Source organism: Peromyscus leucopus, chromosome 8a (assembly GCF_004664715.2).
Source record: "Peromyscus leucopus breed LL Stock chromosome 8a, UCI_PerLeu_2.1, whole genome shotgun sequence".
Classification (NCBI taxonomy): Eukaryota; Metazoa; Chordata; class Mammalia; order Rodentia; family Cricetidae; genus Peromyscus; species Peromyscus leucopus.
The window spans coordinates 56,750,880-56,769,951 of record NC_051085.1 but is presented as its reverse complement, the minus strand read 5'-3'; the positions used below and the strand labels follow the sequence as shown (position 1 = coordinate 56,769,951).

Sequence of the window (19,072 nt, the reverse complement as noted above, 5' to 3'; positions counted from 1 at the left end):
TAACCATCATGCTTTTGGTGCTTCAAATATTATATTACAAAACAAAGTGGTAATGTGATATATTACTCTTATTCACAGTGTGGTTACCTATTTTCTCCTGTGTTATGTGAAGGTGAAAAGCCAGGGTCAAAATATAAATCGTGAAGAAACTAGACATCAAAATACTAAACAGTCCAATTAAAAAATGGGCAAAGAGCTAAACAGAGAATTCACAAAACAAGAATCACAAATGGCTGAAAGACATTTAAAGAAATGCTCAACATCCTTAATCATCAGAGAAATGCAAATCAAAACGACTGTGAGATACCACCTTACACCTGTCAGAATGGCTACGATCAAAAACACCAATGACAGCCAATGTTGGAGAGGATGTGGAGCAAAGGGAACACTCCTCCACTGTTGGTGGGAATGTAAGCTTGTACAACCACTGTGGAAATCAGTATGGCGGTTTCTCAGAAAATTAGGAATCGAACTACCTCAAGACCCAGCCATCCCACTCTTGGGCATATACCCAAGGAATGCTGATTCATACCATAAAGATACATGCTCAACTATGTTCATAGCAGCACTATTTGTAAAAAATATATATATATAAATCGTGTCACTAAGCAGTTTTTGCTCATGCACTTTGACCTTTTTTGGGAGGTGATGGTAGAGGGGCCTCTCCATTAATAAAGCTGTACATGATTTATACTTTTGACCCAAGCATCTTAGTTCACAGGATACTGGCACTCTGAGTGATACAGCATGCACTGCCATGAAGTACAGCAGGTTTAGTTATCTTGCAGTGAGTGACCTGCTGATTTCCAACCTTGGTCTATTCTACCAGTAACTTCCAGTGAACACTTCTGTCAAGTCCACCTGCTATTAGCCATAAGCACCTTTCTGTAGACCTTGAGGGCAGACCATGCAAGCCTAACAAGACTACCTCAAGTAGTCTTTACTTCTACCCAAGAAACTCCATTCTATCATTTGGTGTTTGTGGTGCTAGAAACTAAATCTGAGTTTCATGTACATTAGGCAGGGGCTGTACTCTACTACTGTACTCCCAGCCCATGACAGCTCAGTCACAAAATTCAACTTCTGTCTTAAAGAGGCAGAAAATGTTTCCCTTGTGTATGTAGGTATTTTCTAGCCATTTACTTCTTTTAATCCAGTTAAGATATATGGCCACAGTTTCTGATCCATGAAAAATAAATGTCTATTTTTTTTCTAAAAACTCTAGTAGAAGTAATATCAACTGCATATGTTTTTCTAAAGTAATAAAAAAATAAAATCCTACTTTACACTGAATTACCTCGGCTCCATCAACTTTTGGTGGTTTTCCGTGGACTTTGTTGTCTCGGGATGTATCTGATTCAGACTCTGATTGACTTCCTGAGTCAGAACCAGAATCAGAGTCGCTGCTCCCAGACTGGCTGCTACTTCCACCACTGCTGCTGCCGGAACTTGAGCCAGATCCAGAGCCTGATGCTGACCCAGAATCATCTTCTGACTGGCTACAATTTGAAAATAAAAGACTTGAAGCAAAATTCAACAGGAATTTAATTTTTTCAGCAGAAAGCTAGACATACAATTTAACATTGCAATTATCTGTGGCCAAATACAAAGAGAAATGTTAATTTATAGTAATGGATTATAATCTCCCTCAAATATAATGTGCCAAGCCTACCAAGTATGGGATCCTGGGCTAAAACTGGGAAGACAAGATGTTTAAGTCATAGTACAAAAGCCCTTTAAGAGACTAGCTCTAACAGTTTAAGTTAGGAACTATGTAAAAAAAAATTAATAAAAATGTTGGGAATTCTTACTACAGTGGGTAGAAAATGAGCCTATTTCTAGTTCCTACTTCTCTTCAAGATTACTTCTCGCAATGTGTAATGCAAGCCTGCAATTCCAGCACTTGGAAGGCTGACCCACAAGGCACTAGCTTTCTGCCTTCTATAATTCTCAAGAATACCACCAGATGGCACAACTTACTGACAGACTACATTAGAAGCTATTCTTTCCCCAGAACATGGAACTAATAGATGTGTAAAATAGAGTAATAAAAGTTGCTAAATGGATTTTTTCTACAAATTAAATATATGCTAAAATTAACAAATATATCTATGTTTTGAAATATAGTAGAATTTTGTTTCATAGAAACACAAAGCAAAACTTTGCCTCTAGTGAGGGTTATGGTTTCAATGATATTTCCACCAATATTGCTGTCTTTTCTCTCCATTCCCCACCCTTCCCACCATTATTTCCCTCCCCAAAATATATAGTTCTGAGGCCCCCAGATATCATAAGTGTCTTTTAATAAAAAGGAGGAAATGTCCTATTGTACTTGAACCCCTGGAGACAAACTGTAGCAAAGCCATCAGAGAAGATTTTTTTTTCCTGACCATTTTATTTCTCTATTAATTCACCAGATAAGAAAATAACTTTACTGAGAACCACTCATATATCAGGCCTGGAGGGACTGAATTTCTACCTTGAGGTAGCTATGTGCTGATAAGCAATTTCCTGTGCTTTGCTTATGTTTCTAACAGCTGATCTCAACATGACCAGGTGTGGTAAAGCAATAAAGGACACTTAATATGAAGTACTGTTAAAAAATTAAGATGGAAGGTCTTAGATTGCTACTTTTGGGGTGCTTATTTTTGCTAAAGCAAAAGTTCAGTGACATCCTTGGTTACAATATGAGACCTAACATACTGTCTCCAAAATGATGGAATTTAGGGCAGAGGCGCTATCACAGATTCCTGTTCCTGCCTCAGTAATAGAGCATACTTCTTATTAAGAAGTATTTAACTTTGGTATCAAAATCCAAAGTAGCTTATTGAATTGTTCTCTAGTGGAATAAAGAATATGCCAAGATAGGGAAGAAGGGGAAAGTTTTAGCAGAAATAAATTCTGGTGTCCAACTGCACAACAGGGTGACAATAATATACTTTTTTATTTATTTATTTATTTATTTTTTTGTTTTGGTTTTTTTTTTCCGAGACAGGGTTTCTCTGTGTAGCTTTGCACCTTTCCTGGAACTCACTCTGTAGCCCAGGCTGGCCTCGAACTCACAGAGATCCGCCTGGCTCTGCCTCCCGAGTGCTGGGATTAAAGGCGTGCGCCACCACCGCCCGGCTAAATAATATACTTTTTAAAAGAGCTAGGAAAAAAAGATGTTTTCAATGATTCAATATAAATAATAAATATTTCATGGTATAAATGTTTACCCTAACTTGAACATTATACAAGTAAAATTACTGCAGCTAACTTGTTTTCTGATAGGGCAAAATGTATCATATTAGGCTCCCTTTGTATATTTCTTGCCTCAAGCTATAACTGAGTTATTTCATCAAAAATTAAGTAGAAATCAAGCATGAGGTAAGCCTACAACTATGTACTTGTCATTGTATATTTAACAGAATATACAACAACATGTATATCTTTAGGGAAAATACGCTAATTTGTGCTAGCATCTCTAATTCACAATTATGGGGCTTTAAAGCCTTTGGTTTTACATAATTTCAGTTGAGTTTCCTGATTCTAAATGACACTAATAACTTGTTTTATCTTAGGGGAAGATATATAGGCATGCACATATACACATACACATCCTATTAATCAATTTCAGATGAATAACACTATTGCTAACGATTACTAAAGTATTTTCTTTGCTTTCTTTTCGTTTTTCAAAACTGCTAATCCCCAGTTAAAGTACTGCCTTAAAGTCAAATGAAGTAATTCTGTGTGGCCGAAAACTTAATAGAATCATTCTTTATTTTTAAAGACTTTGTTTTGGTTTCCTATTGCATTATTATTAACTGGAATCCAATGGTTTAGACATACAAAGTTTGATCAGTTAAAACTAAAATATGACTTTAACATTTTATAATTGCCTGGCATCCAGATCTTGATTCCTAAATACTACCACACACTTAAATGACTGCTCCCCTAAGAAATGGAAACTGTACTGCTGTGACACAGAAAGTGAAAACTAACCCTAAACAACCTGGATGTGTTAGAAAGAAAACACTTTAAGACAAAGTTAAAGGAGGAAAAATAAAAAGACATAAGAGCTGGTATGAAGGGCTTTCACTGGTCTGACTTAAGGATCTTTTGATCACTAGCACTAAGATTATTGTCCAGTAAATAAAATAGGAACTCAAGTTCCTGCTGATTGGCTCAGACAGTGGGTGGGTCTGACATGAACAGAGTGGTAGTTTTAGAAAAACCATACATATTACAGTCGTCACAGAAAATACTTTACAGATCAGAATTATCAGTGGGTACTAAGGGCAGAAGAGTTTGATGAGTCAAGTATTATTTACACAGCTTTAGACTCGGTTTGTTTCAAGACAGGGTTTCTCTAGGTAACAGTCCTAGCTGTCCTGTAGTTTTAGACCAGAATGGTCTCAAACTCAAGTGCTGGGATTAAAGGTGTGCACTGCCACACCCAGTATCTTTAGACTCTTTAAGACAGGGTCTCAGTTTGTACTCCTGGCTGGCCTGGAACTCACTATGTAAACCAGGCTGGCCTTGAACAAAAGAGATTCACCTGCCTCTGCCTCCTAAATGCTGGGAATAAGGTGTGTCACCACATCTGGCAATATTTACATAGCTTTAAAACATCTTTTCACTGGGGCTGGAGTGGTGGCCCAGTAGTTAAAGAGCACATACATATTTTCTAGAGGACCTGAGCTCAGATTCCATCCACAGCAGGCAGCTCACAACCATCTCTAACTCCAGCTCTAAGGCACACAATGCTCTATTCTGGCCTCTGGGAAGCATCGGAAACTCATGTGTGGTAAGTTAATACCAGTGAGGCAGGCAGTCTTTGCAAAGACATGAGGGTAAAAAGTGAACAATTAGAGATATGCAAGAAGGAAAGGAGTGGGTAGTTAGGAAGGACAAGAAAGATGGACAGAGAAGTAAAGAAGATCAAAGCACATTATCTGCATGTGTAGAAATGTATCAATCAGCAGTTCTCAATATGTGGGTCACGAACCTTCACAGGGGTCATCTAAGACCATCAGGAAACATATTTACATTATGATCCATAACAAAGTAGTAAAATTACAGTTATGAAGTAACAACAAAAATAATTTATGGTTATTACAGGGTCACAGCATTAGGAAGGTTGAGAACCACTAGTCTAAATGAAACCTTACTTTATATAATAAATACATGCTACAATAATAATAATTAAAAAATAAAAAAAGGTAATGACACTAACAGGAGCAGACAGATTTCTCTTGGGATGTATCATTTGAAGGATGTGTAACTTGAACTTAATTTTAAGTGCACATCAGACAAACACAAACTGAAATATATAAAGTGACTGGTGTGTAGTCCTCAAAGACAACTTAACAAAAGACAAAGCTGTTACAGACTAAACGAGAGAAAACAACAGCCAATTGTAGTATATGATCTTAGTCTGGATACTAATGAAAGACTGAGCTGACTGACCAAAATGAAACAGAAACCCAGACTTCCTGAACATGCTAACTCACAGGGATTAGGTAAAAGACCTTATTCATAGAAAGGGTACACTAAGTTAAATGTTCAAGAGGCAAGATTCTTGCAACCTATTTTCAAATTAGACAGACAGACACCACAGCACAAAGTCCCTGGAGCTAAGTATAAACATAAGACAGCAGAAACGTTGGGCCGTTCTTCCCAGGAGACCATCCAATGGTAGGTGACTCAACTAGAAGGTACTCACTATTTGGGATTTTATGATTTTCCTTCAAAGTATGTAGATGAAGCCACTATGGAAATTAGAATAGAGGTTTGTCCAAAACTAAAAATACTATACAACTCAGTTATCCCATGCCTAGGCTCTAGTCCGCAAAGACACCTGTACATGTACATTGCTACACTATAGTAACAGCCTAACTGTTAATCAGCTTACAAATGGATAAGGAGATATGGTGCATACACACAGAATGATATCTGCAGGAAAATGGAGCTGGGATTTATATTGTCAAATAACACGGACTAAAAAGACAAATACCACATACTTTAATTTTTGTATGTGCAAATGTATGTGGGTATGAGCGTAAGCTGTGATCCTAGAAAGGGAAGCATGAGAGAGGGAAATGGTCTTAAGGAAGTGGGGAGGGAGAAAAAAGTGTAATAGTATACATGTGACATGAAAATAGATGGAAACTATATTATATGGGTGGAGGTGGAAGCAAGGTGTGGTCAACAAAAACAATGTATAGAAATATGATTTAAAAACCCTATTACTTTGTTAGTTAAAAATAAATCTCATTGTGTAAAAAGTAGTATGATTTTTCAGAAATAAAAGCCAAAGTAAAACCTAAATAAAATTTTAAAGTTTGTAGCCAAAGCAGAAAAGAGAAATATGCTTAGCATTCATATCTGCAATAACTTAAAAACCAACTCTCTTCCAGCACCCCCTAAGGTACTGACAGTCAATGTCAGCTTGAGGGCTTAGAAAAATATTAACGTTCTGTTAAGACACTAAAATCATTTTTACTTTATTATTAATTTTTCAAAGAATTCTGTGCAGCTATACTTCCTGGTTAAATTCTCATCAATTCAATAACTAAAATGTTATGATTCTATATCTATGAATTACCTGACAGAAATGTTTTTCAAATTCTAACCTGTATCAAGATGGCCATTCCATCCTAGTTCTAAATTGTGGATACCTGGGGATCCATCTCATACTTACTAAACACCTTGTGGCAAAGCTATAACCACAACTTATTTTGATGATGTTAAAGGCTTATGTTTACTGCTTGACTAAAAAGCCTAAAATGTGAACTCTGGTGCCCTGTTTATCCCACTTAATCTAAAATCATTTTCTGTCTGCTTTGCAATTTAAAAACCTACCTTCCTTCAGCCCTTGAATTCACATGCCTTTTCCCTACCTCTTAGCCAGTCTTGATGCAAGCTCTTACCCTTCCTAGAAAGCTGTTAAACACCACCTTATTGCCCCAGAGTTCTTACTCCACTCAGCCTGCACTTCAAGCTGGCTTTTCCATTCAGTACTCCACACACAACTAACATAAGCCAACACACAGTAGCACAGTGTTGACTTAGCAAATACATTCCTATTTCCTAGCATTCTACCTCCCAGACTCAGGGTATTTTATGAGTTAATGTACTACTGATACTACATCCCCTTTCCTTCCTATTCTACAGTAATATAAGTCTAAACTTCTGCATATCTTCTCATTCTCTTGGCCTCTACACTACTTCATTTTACTCTTCCTCAAAGTCATTTAATTAAAACCATAACTTTTTTGGAATAATCAAAAAAATTTGATACACTGAGTCCTGTGGTGATATTGTGTTCCCCAAAATATTGTGCACACTAATAAACTTATCTGAACAGAACAGCCACTAGATATAGAGGCCAGAAAATGGTGGCACACACGCCTTTAATCCTATCACTTGGGAGGCAGAGATCCATCCAGATCTCTGTAAGTTTAAAGCCACACTGGAAACAGCCAGGCACGGTGACTCACGCCTTTAATCCCAGGAAGTGAGCCTTTAATCCCAGGAAGTGATGGCAGAAAGCAGAAAGGTATATAAGGCATGAGGACCAGGAACTAGAGTTGGTTAAGCTTTTAGGCTTCTGAGCAGCAGTTCAGCTAAGATTCATTCTGGATGAGGACTCAGAGGCGTCCAGTCTGAGGAAACAGGATCAGCTAAGGAATTGGCAAAGTGAGGTGGCTGTGGCTTGTTCTACTTCTCTGATCTTTTAGCATTCACCCCAATAACTGGCTCCAGGTTTGATCTTATTAATAAGTTCTTTTAAGATTCCTGCTACAGGCCGGGCAGTGGTGGCGCACGCCTTTAATCCCAGCACTCGGGAGGCAGAGACAGTCGGATCTCTGTGAGTTCGAGGCCAACCTGGGCTACCAAGTGAGTTCCAGGAAAGGCGCAAAGCTACACAAGAGAAACCCTGTCTCGAAAAACCAAAAAAAAAAAAAAAAAGATTCCTGCTACAGAATCCACTTCCCATACAGTCATACTGACTACATATAAGGAACACTGACTGTGGATCACGCTGACACTCTACCTCAGGAATCAATTCCCCAAACAACTAATAACTGAAAAAAAATGTCTTGTGTTGTCTGGTTGGTCTCAGGGTCCTTCTTTCTCACACTTTTCCAGTAAGATAAAATTTAAGATATGACACTCCACAAACTTAAAAATATTTTCATGCTGTGTTTTACCTCTACAACAACAACAAAAAAATTTCTTGAAGGCACACACAAGTTTTCTTAGACCCTTTTGATAGGAGACAATCCTTTCTGTTTCTTTTAATTCTTACTACAGCCAAATTCTCAGTTCTAACCCAAATCCAGTCTTTTTCAAAGGTTCTGTGATCCTCCAAATATCCTACAGCGCTGAAGAATATTATTTCAAGGTGTGCTGTTTTTGTTTATGTTGCATTTGTTTGTGAAGCTGTGTTACTGTGCCAGTGAAAAGCACCTGTTGGTCTAATAAAGAACTGGCCAATAGCAAGGCAGGAGAAAGGATAGGTGGGACTGGCAGGTAAAGAACATAAATCGAAGGAGAAATGTGGGAAGAGGGATCTAAGAGCTAGCAGCCAGAGAAGGAGGACTTCAGGGGCCAGCCACTCCAGCTACACAGCAAGCCACAGAGTAAGAGTAAGATTTACAGAAGTTAGAGAACAGGAAAAGCTCAGAGGCAAAAGATAGACTGGTTAATTTAAGGAAAGCTGGCTAGAAACTAAGCCAAACTAAGGCCAGGCATTCATAATTAATAATAAGCCTCCATGTATGATTTATTTGGGAGCTGGGTGGTGGGCCCCCCCAAAAGAGCCAAAAAAAACCAACAAAATGGCGTTCCAACATGGGCCCTTATTTCCTCGTAGGGTTTAAGAAAGCTGGGGGAAAAGGAAGGGGGTGGGACTCCTTTAAGAGTTTTGGCCAGACAGTTTTTGCCGGTCAGTGAGCTTTTGAAGCAGCCAGTACATGAAGTAGGAACAAAAAACTAGGTAAAAACACCTGCCGTAGTGCAAGCATCAGCATCTAGAGCTCCAGGAAGGTTGAATGCAGTTCCTGGTCAGACAAACCTCTCACTAGCAGCAAGTTTCTGCTTGGCTTTCACAGCCCCAGAAGTGGGTGGAGCCAGCCAAGTGTGTGGAGAATCCAGATGTACCTTATCAGTCTAAGATTTGCTCCTATGGTCAAAAGACTAGAGCTACGAAGTAAAAGAGATCCAAATGGAAAAACCTCTAAACAGGTTACAGTGTGTTTAACAATGTGTGTAGGCTTAAGAAAGAAAGAAAAAGGGTATAGACAGTCATAGAAATAAATTGTCCAAAAATGGTCTTTAAAGAGAAAGTAAAAGTAATTAAAAAACAAAACCACACATAAGATGGAAAACACAGGAAGTCTGGATCCTGTTTGTTATTGCGTTGATTTTGAATCTTTTGACTACTGAGAAGCAAAAGACAGCTACTAGGACACATAGGAGTGTGACCTGGACTGCTAAAGTGAACCAGTCCAGATATTTTAGGAATGCCTTAACTTTAAAAAATAAGTCAAAAAATGTTATTTGTCAAGTAGAAGTCAAAAATGCTTTGGGGTTTTGTTCCCCCAGGAGCTGAGAGGCTGTGGATTCCTTCATGGTTAATATGAATCAGATTTGATCAGGCGAGACGCCCTGAGACTTGATAGGTGATATCTGTCAGCAAAGGTTACTGTTGGTCTTCTCAGATCTTAGTCATTATCTCGAAATTTTCTCTCTGGGACCCTAAAGATACTTCATCCACAGACAGCAGGAAAAAGTATAGAGAAAACTACACCCACATTCCTAAGAGTTGGGAGGCGTGGATGGTTTTTGGTTATTTGGTGGGTTATGGATGTTTGTTATCATTTAGGGTAATACAGAATATTGATAAAAAACTTAATTATTTTGTTACACTGTATGTTTCTACTCTTGTTTAATGGTTTTGTATATTGAAGCAAATTTAAGATTGTTTTTGTTACCAAATATTGTATACGTGTTTCTACTCTTATTTGAGGAATTGTATCTATGCAGTTCATTTTAAAATGTAAGGTAAAATTCTAGTTTTGAAAGCTATTATTATAAACTATATAGGACAATCAGGAAACATAGGTTAGTGGTTAGTCATTTATAACAATCAAATTTGTAGATATGTTAGGTATGCTTTCCAGATCATATAGAGAGATATTTTAGATCAATAAATAGATGGTCTTCAAACCTTTCAAAGACATACAGAATGTGGCATTTAAAATGTTTTGTTAACTTGGGGCTTTTGATGAAAATGAGATACATCTGCTACTGGTAATACTAATTTACTTCAGAGAAGATGATGGGCTTTCAAGAAACTCCTTATGGAGTTTGCTTTCATTGTGGCAAGATTAGACACTAGGCAAAGAAACTGTTCTTGCCTTTGACTGCTGACAATATACTGTGCAGACTCTAGACATGCAAGACACACAGGAAAGACTATTGAACTTGGCCAAAACAAGGCAGAACAGTCCTTCAAAATTCCTGCTTCACAGAAGAGTCTGCCAGATATTCTGTAGAACACACAGGAAAGTGACTGAAGAACCTTACCAAAACAAGGAATGATAGTCTAAATTCCTGCTGCATAGAAGAGTCTGTCAGATACTTTGGGTCTGAGGACTGAAGATGGATGCCCCAGTGTTGCACAGGAACTTTGGGTGACTGTCCAGGCAGCCAGCTGTCTCTGCCATTCTAGAGTTTTGGAAGTTGTTTGCAATGCACCTTTTGTTTACTCAAATAATATTATCCTTCTGGGGCCTTTGATGGAATTGAAGACTAGATAGTTATAGCTGCAGCTTTCCTTAGTTATGATGGAAAGTAAGTTAAGTATAAAACTTTAGAATCATTAAGATAGATAATGGAGTATTTCCTTTTAAGGTGCCAACACAAATGAACTAGAATTCATTACATTGTGAATGCAATCTTTACTTGATAATTGTTCTTATTGTGTACAGTCTTATTCTGTTAAAGTTAAAACCTTCCATTTTTTTTTTAGACAAAAAGGGGGAAATGTTGTAGGATATTATTTCAAGGTGTGTTACTTTTGTTTATACTCTGGAATGTTTGTTTAATGATGCAAAGATATGTTTGATTTAATAAAATTCACCTGTGGTCAGGAGGCTGAGTCAGTAGCTAGCTGACAGAAAGTGGTAGGGAGGAGCCAGGTGAGAAAGGGTTTGTAAGGAGGGGTGAGGAGAAGCATGGGAGGAGGTGAGCTGCTTGCTATTTACTACAGGCTGCCAGGTTTGCTCAGGGCACTGCCTTCACTGCTCTGTCTTTACTGCTCTGTCTTTACTGCTCCGGCTTTGCATTCCCGTGTTTCTAGCACATCTAAGTTCTTTCAAGTTAACTATACAACTTTTTTCTTTGATCTATTTTATTTCACATATTAAAGGGGAGTACCCCAAGAGTCAAAGTCATGGTTCAGTCCACCATAACAGAATGATAACCCCTTCTCTATGCTTTACATTCAAATTATTCCTCTGAAATAAAAAATTTAAAAAAAAATCATCTTTAGCACGTGAAAAAATAGTGACCTCTTTAAAAACAGTTATCATTGACCAGTGTTGACAGAGGCAGGCAGATCTCTGTTGTAAGTTTGAGGCCAGCTTGGTATACAGAGTGAGTTCCAGTACAGCCAAAGCTACACAGAGAAAGAAACCCTGTCTCAGAAAGAGAGAGAGACAGAGACGGACGAGAGTAACAACGACAGCTATTAGATTCCCAACCAAAAGAAAAAAAGAAAAACCTTATCATAAGAAACTCTGGAGTGACCATGAAGGTGGCGAAGAGGGGTGAGAAAAGCATCTTAAACACAGCACGAAGGAGTAGCCACGTCTCACATTTAAGCACTGTATCAGACCCCCAGTCATGCCTCAATTCAATGGTTTATTAGTTATTCAATAAAATTAAAATATGTCATGTATTTACTGCCATCCTTTGCACATAAAGGCTTTCCTACAGCCAAGTAGTTTTGGGATTCAGAGGCTTCAGAGGCTGCAATTCAGGTGACCCTGAATTGCAAAAGGAGATCAAGTCTCAAAAACAAAAGTTTTGGTTTTTTGTTTTGTTTTGTTATAGGTCTATTTCCCTACTTTCAAAAAAAGAAAAAAACTTAGCAGTACTTAAGTTCACTGACAGAAGGGAGCATGCTCTTAGACACATGGTAGAAGGCAATCATTCTACAGAGTTACAGGAAGGATATGCGCCTGATAAGTAGCCATACTTGTACACGTCAAAGTGATGTGATGTCTGCATTATCACCCTAATATGAAATATTTATCGTCTCTCCTCTTCCCCATCACTTCCCACATCCCCTTTCTACTGGAAGGAAATGACCAGTACCCACCACTGGATAATTTAGAGAGCTGTCTCACTAGCCAGGACAAAATAAGGGCAGGTATCCATGCTAAGGGAACTCATAATATCCAGTCCACCTGACGGTGAAAAAAGATTTGCATTTGAGGCCTGTGCTTGGGTGGTCTCCAATACACCGCACTGTTTGTTGAGTGCACAAACATTTATTTTAAAGGTTTGGCACAATTAGTAATTCAATTTCACTTGTTTACCTCCTCAACTAACGATTGCTGAGCAGGGGTTTCTACTAGGAACAAAAACCTTGTGTATGTCTAAAAATCAGCCAAAATTCCTGAGAGATGAACTAAAGAGAAGAAGGGAGCCAGGGCAAATGTAATAGAGAAAAGAGCTCTCTGGGAGGCAGAGGCAGGCAGACCTCAGTGAGTCTGAGGCCAGCCTGGTGGTCTACATAGCAAGTTCCAAGACCCAGCCTCAAAAGAGGAAGAAAAAGTCCTAGATGGACAGATATGCAAGTAACTACAAACAAAAATATGCACAGTTTATGTATACATGTATTTCCTAGTTTATCTGCCAAGAGGGCCTCAATCAAAACCAAAGTTTGCGGCTCGGCCATCTTCCCAGTCCTCCACCTTCTCTTAGAGTCAGGACCTCCCACTGTCACTCAGTAGGTAGATCTCTGGGGTCCTCATCTCCAGCTCCCAATGCTGGTATTACAGAGAAATGTCCCATGCATGGCTTTTTATGTGGGTTTGGGATCCAAACTCACATCCAATGTTATGTAGCAGGCAAGCATGTATCCACTGAATCAGCTCCCAGGCCTCATATTACTGACTTTAAAGCAATGATTGTTAAACCTGTTATAGGAGCTGAAGTGATGGCTCTATGTAAGAGGACTTGCCTCTCTTGTAAGAGACCGAAGTTTAGTTCCCAGTACCCATGTGTAGCTCACAACTGTCTATAACTCCATCTCCACAGGATCTGGAGACCTAACACCCTAATTCTGGCCTCCTCAGTCATACAATGTGGCATACACACACACACACACACACACACACACACACACACACACACACACACACAAATAAATAAATAAATAAATAAATAATAAAATTTTCAAGTATTTTAAAACTGTTCATAATCCTTATTTTCCTACCTAGAAAGCAGAAATTGTTAACACTGTAGATAGCAAAGGAGTTTTGTGGGACTGTGTTTGAAATTTCCACCCCTATGTGTAATTTGCTTGGTTCAGTCAGAAAAATCACCAATCACACTGTCTGTCACTGTTAACTGTTTCTAACAAAATAAAATTTACCTAGCCTCTTTCTGGCATGGCTCATGACATTGTTCCTCAGAAATTCACAGAAAATAGAACCTATATAAGCAACAACATCAATAATAAAAAGCTGCAGGAATGAGTGGTTCAATGACTTTAGGTAGACAGGTTCATTGTATTTTATGCATTATATACATACACATATCAGTATCCTTGAACTTAACACATATACAAATCACTCAGGAATCTGGTAAAATATGAAGATTCCAAGATGAAATCCAACTCCACATTCCCAACAAGCTACAAGCAGAAGAATCACAACTGAGTTCTAACATTTCTTTCTGTACATTTTAAAAGCTTCCCATTTAAAACAAGAAAAAAGTTACTGCCGGGCATGATAACACACCTTTAACCCCAGCACTCCCCACTTGTGAGGTAGAGCTCCCAAAAGCTCCAAGCCAGCCTGGGCAACAAGACCTTGTTACATACACCAAAAAAATTAAAAAGTTAAAGAAAAAATTTATCTTTCAACCATCTCTTTCTGAAAGACACACTTATTTTTAAATATAGAGCCACAACAGGTATGATCCAGTTAAGCACAGGAACAGAGAAGCAACTTCACCTGTTCACTGCTGTCCATTATCTTACCTTTACATACAGAAGAGCACCGCACTCACATCACACATGTCCTCTTAAAACTTACCACTTAAAAATTATAATACACACCTTTAACCACAGCACTTGGGAGGCAGAGGCAGGCAGATCTCTGTGAGTTCAAGGCCAACCTGGGCTACAGAGCAAGTTCCAGAACAGCCAGGGCTACACAGAGAAACCATGTCTCAAAAAAACAAAAGAAGAAAAAAAAAAAGAATTGTACTGCTAATTATAGAAACTTCTATCTACCACAACCTCAGGAACTCTATGAAAACTGTAACTGGGTTAATTCTACTCAAACAGAGAATAACCTGTTGGTAAAATAAAGCTGCTAGTGCAAAGGGTATTTATTGGGTTTCCCAAACAGCCATCTTAGCTTCAGAAGCATGTATAGGATATGAGGGGAAAAAAAAGTAAAGACAAAGAAAGTACAACTGAACAAAGATGTGGATTAGGAGAAATGAAATTTAAGAAATGAAATTGTCACAGCCAGCTTTCTTAACTGGTGATTTCTGGCCATTCCAGCTTTAACATTTCCTAGTCTCCTGTGTTCCTGAAAGTGCATAAAATAAATAACAAGTAAAAAATAAAAAAAATTTAAAGTACATAAAATTATTTTACTTTATGTACATGGGTAACAGTATCAGGTCCCCTGGAACTGGAGTTACAGATGGTTGTGAGCTGCCATGTGGGTGCTGAGAAATGAACCTGGGTCCTCTGGAAGAGCAGCCAGTGCACTGAGCCATCTCTCCTGCCCTTGAAAGTGATTCTTAGCATTACTTCCCAGTCAGCATTAATTCACAAACCTGAATTGACTTTTTAAAAAGTGATTGTAGAATGAAGACCAAAAAACACCATTTTTTACAATGCTTTTTAAAAAGCATTCAAATTTAATGTAAAAGAAAACCACAAATTTTTTGTTGTTTTTGCTTGTTTTCCTTTCGAGACAGTGTTTATTTGTGTGGACCAGGCTGGTTTCCAACTCAGAGATCTGCCTGCCTCTGCATTCAGAGTGCTGGAATTAAGGGCCTGTACCACCACTGCCCAGCAAAAAACTATTTTTATGTGTATAAAGTATATGCATATTAACATAATCCTTGCATTAAGGTGGCTAAGGCTGGTGGCCCAGCCTAACCCACACAGGAGTCCGAAGTCAGGCAGGTATTATACTCAATGCTTCTAATCAACACTCAGGAGGCTGAGGCCATCCTGGGTCATACTGTGATCTGAGTGAGAGTAGGCTACAAAACAAAATTCAACTTCAAAAACAAACAACAAAAGACCATCTTTCACAAATGGTGTACCAAGCAATATTCAACTGGTCACCAACAGGAGAAACTGATCTGTACCAGATAGACACTGACCGAATACACTTATGATCCAGTCAAGCTCTTGAGACGCAAAGGCAGAGATAATCCCAAGCTAAGGCCAACCTGGGTTACTCAAGAAGGATCTTGAGTGCAGGAAGGTGGCTCAGTGCTAGAGCACTTACCTAACTTGTAGGAAGCCCTGGGTTAGACTTCCTGCAGTGAAAAAAGGGAGTGGTGCCTTTAACTCTGACTTGGTGTTTCTTAACCTCAACAGATTAGACTGAGCCTTAAGGCACTACCTGTCTCTATAGTGCTGGGAATCAAATCTCAGACTACATTCTACATGAGCTCTCTACTACAGCTACATGTTCTAACCAAAAGAAATTATAATTTCATAAATCCTACTTAAAAGTTGGAGATTTTCTTTTTAATCTTTGGTGTGTGTGTGTGTGTGTGTGTGTGTGTGTGTGTGTGTGTGCGTGTACGCATGCGTGCGCGCACCAATTAAAAAGTCATAATAATATATATGTATTAATGTATATAAAAAGAAGTTATATATTATGATGATCAGAGTTCAGAGCAATTACCATGAAAGTTGGTTTTCACTCATCAGACCTCCATTAATCCTAATTCCTATTTCTCTACCTACCACTACTAAACACTGAGATCCTAAAAAGGTTCTTCAAGAATAAACAAGGTAAAGAATTTTCTAAGAAACAAGGAAGTTTAGTACAACACATAAGGCTCCTCTATAAGTATCAAGTTTATATACATATTTAAAATATATGCATTAGGGTGGAGAGATGGTTCACTGGTTAAGAGCACTGACTGCTCTTCCAGAAGCCCTGGGTTCAATTCCCAGCACCTGCACTGCAACTAACAATGACCTCTAACTGTGGTCCAGGAGCTGACACCACTTCTGGCCTCCAGACATACAGGCAGACAAAATGCTCATACACATAAAGTAAAAATAATCTTTAAAAGATGTGTATTAATATATTAAGCATTATTGACATTGTTTAAAAATAAAGTAAAATAAGATTTTAGTTTGGGGGTTGAACTCAGTATAGAAAATTTGCCTAGTACATACATACATACATAGTGCAAGGTTCTGGGTTCTATCCCGTGTCCTGGAACATTGTACACACATACACATACAAAAGATTTTATTCTAAGATTCAGGCCAACTAAATTCCATTAACAACTACAGACTAGGTCAGACTATTAAAGCATATTACCAACATCTCCCAAATCTTCAAGAATTATCAAGAGCATAATATATATTTAGAGCAGTGGTTCGCAACCTATGAGTCATGACCCCTTTGGAGGTCAAAGGACAATTTCACAGGAGTCACATATCAGATATTTACATTACAATTCATAACAGAAGCAAAATTACAGTTGTGAAGTAGCAATGAAAATAATGTTATGGCTGGTGGTCATCATGGCATGAGAAACTGTATTAAAGGGTCACAGAATTAAGAAGGTTGAGAACCACTGATTTAAAGACTACAGTATCAAATTAGTAATCCACATAACAAACTTTCTAAAGTTGAACCTAACAAGCAACTATCAGTTATCAAAAAAATAAGCAAATATGATCACATGTTTCAAATGTTTGCCCTTAAACTGAACTAAATCATTCTTTAAAATAACCTTTTGATGAAAATCTGTGGGTTTTGGATATAGCAGGGGGTGGGGGGGTGTTTAGAATATTCTGTCTAGTACGTGAGGCCTTGGACTTAATGTCCAAGACTACAAAAAAAATTGAATGAATAGAATCTTTTAAAATGTTTAAGTAAGGTTTGAAGAACCTGATCACAACCGGAATCCATACAGGTGGAAGTGATGGCTTGAAACCTCCTAGCACTATCTTTAGAGAGCATGGCCTCAGTCACGTGAAACTATTAACTATTATACAGGTGCATCCTGGCCTGCATCTAACAAAATAAAGACTTGCTAGAAACACAAACACATGGCAATTTTGCTTTATTTACTTCTTTTTTTAACCCTGACGGTCCTGGAACTCACTTTGTAGACCAGGCTGGCCTTGAATATAGAATCTGTCTCTGCCGCCTGAGTGCTGGGATCATAAGGCATGTGCTATGAAAAACATTATCTTCATACAATCTATTCTGATGCATCTTTTCCCCTCTCCTCCTCCCAGATCCTCCCCGCCTACCCAGCTCCATGCTCTCTCTAAAAAAAAAAAGATACACACGCACACGCACATGCACACGCACACACAAAAAGCTCCACAAAAACACAAATCAGAAACCATAATATACAAGCAAAAGATCAAGGGGAAAAAAAAGCTCAAACAAAGCGAAATGAAACAAAAAGTCTACAAAATTACCACTGAATTAATTTGTGTTGCCAACTCCCCTGGATATGAGGCTTACCCAGAAGTATAGTTAATATACCAAGTGAGATTCTATTGGTGAAAACTAATTATTCTTTGCCATCAAGTATCAATTACAGATAGCTTCTTGCCTGTGTCCACATTCCCTCCTCAGTCATAATGTACATTTCTAAGCAAGAAAGAGTCAAAACTATCAGTTATAGTATAGCCAAAGTAACTACTTCTCGAGAATTCTTTCTTTCCATCAATAATTAGAGACTGCTCTATACAGGAATCAACCCCTTCACCTCCACATTTCTTTTTCTGTAAAAAGTTAAATCCAACCCAAAATAGCAAATGGCAACCTCATTTCAGAAGCTTCCACAAATAAAATGAAATTCTGTAGAAAAACACATTTTACATTTCTTACCTTCACTATTTACAATGTATACTAACTTCAAAGGTGGACCTAAATTACTATTTTCAGTTGTGATACCTTTTGGTTCTTTTTTCCAAGAAAATCCTATCTGTAGAGTTTACCTCCTCAGCTACCAAGGCACAATCCCTTTTCTTTGTACTGCCTTACAATGAAAGCATTTGGGAGAAAGGGTAGAAGTATCAATGACAAAGGGTGCAGAGAAAATAAAAGACAAAACAGCAAGAGGAAGGCATGATAAAGAAAATGCTAACCCCTCCTATTTCCGAGAAATTCCAAAGTCAGACACTTGAATAGTAATGCTCCTCAGAAGCACTTAAGTCTGTATGGCAGAATTACTGACTCAGAATAATCAGAACTATTCTAATTATTCTAATAAGCTTTGCAATCACTTAAAATGAGTATGAATTGTGAAAGAGTATAACCATGTACTCCTGATCCTCTTGCCTCCACTTCCTGGGATTATAGGTGTGCAGCCCTATGCCCAGTTGGAAAGGAAATCACTAGATAATTTCAAAGATTTTGTTTGTTTTCACCTGTACTATCAAATTGGCTTTATTACTTCTCCTAGCTTTAGATATGGTAGCAAACACTGGAACAGGTTGAGTGTTGAGAATGTTCCAGCAGGTGATCCCCTGGCTAACCAAGTAGATAAGCAGTCAAGAGTCTAACTTCCTATTATGTGAGTAGCCTGGTTCCTATGTTTACCC

At 38.1% G+C, this 19,072-nt stretch overlaps 1 protein-coding gene across 2 annotated transcripts in view; it reads right to left on the bottom strand.

Annotated features, from left to right (window-relative positions):
* Chd1 (chromodomain helicase DNA binding protein 1) overlaps positions 1 to 19,072 on the bottom strand; it is an 80,729-nt gene that overhangs the window by 57,233 nt on the left and 4,424 nt on the right. For both annotated transcript variants that reach the window (XM_028866571.2, XM_028866572.2), the window contains exon 3: positions 1,298 to 1,499. In XM_028866571.2, the coding sequence (XP_028722404.1) occupies positions 1,298 to 1,499 (202 nt within the window). The remainder of the gene's footprint in view (positions 1 to 1,297; positions 1,500 to 19,072) is intronic.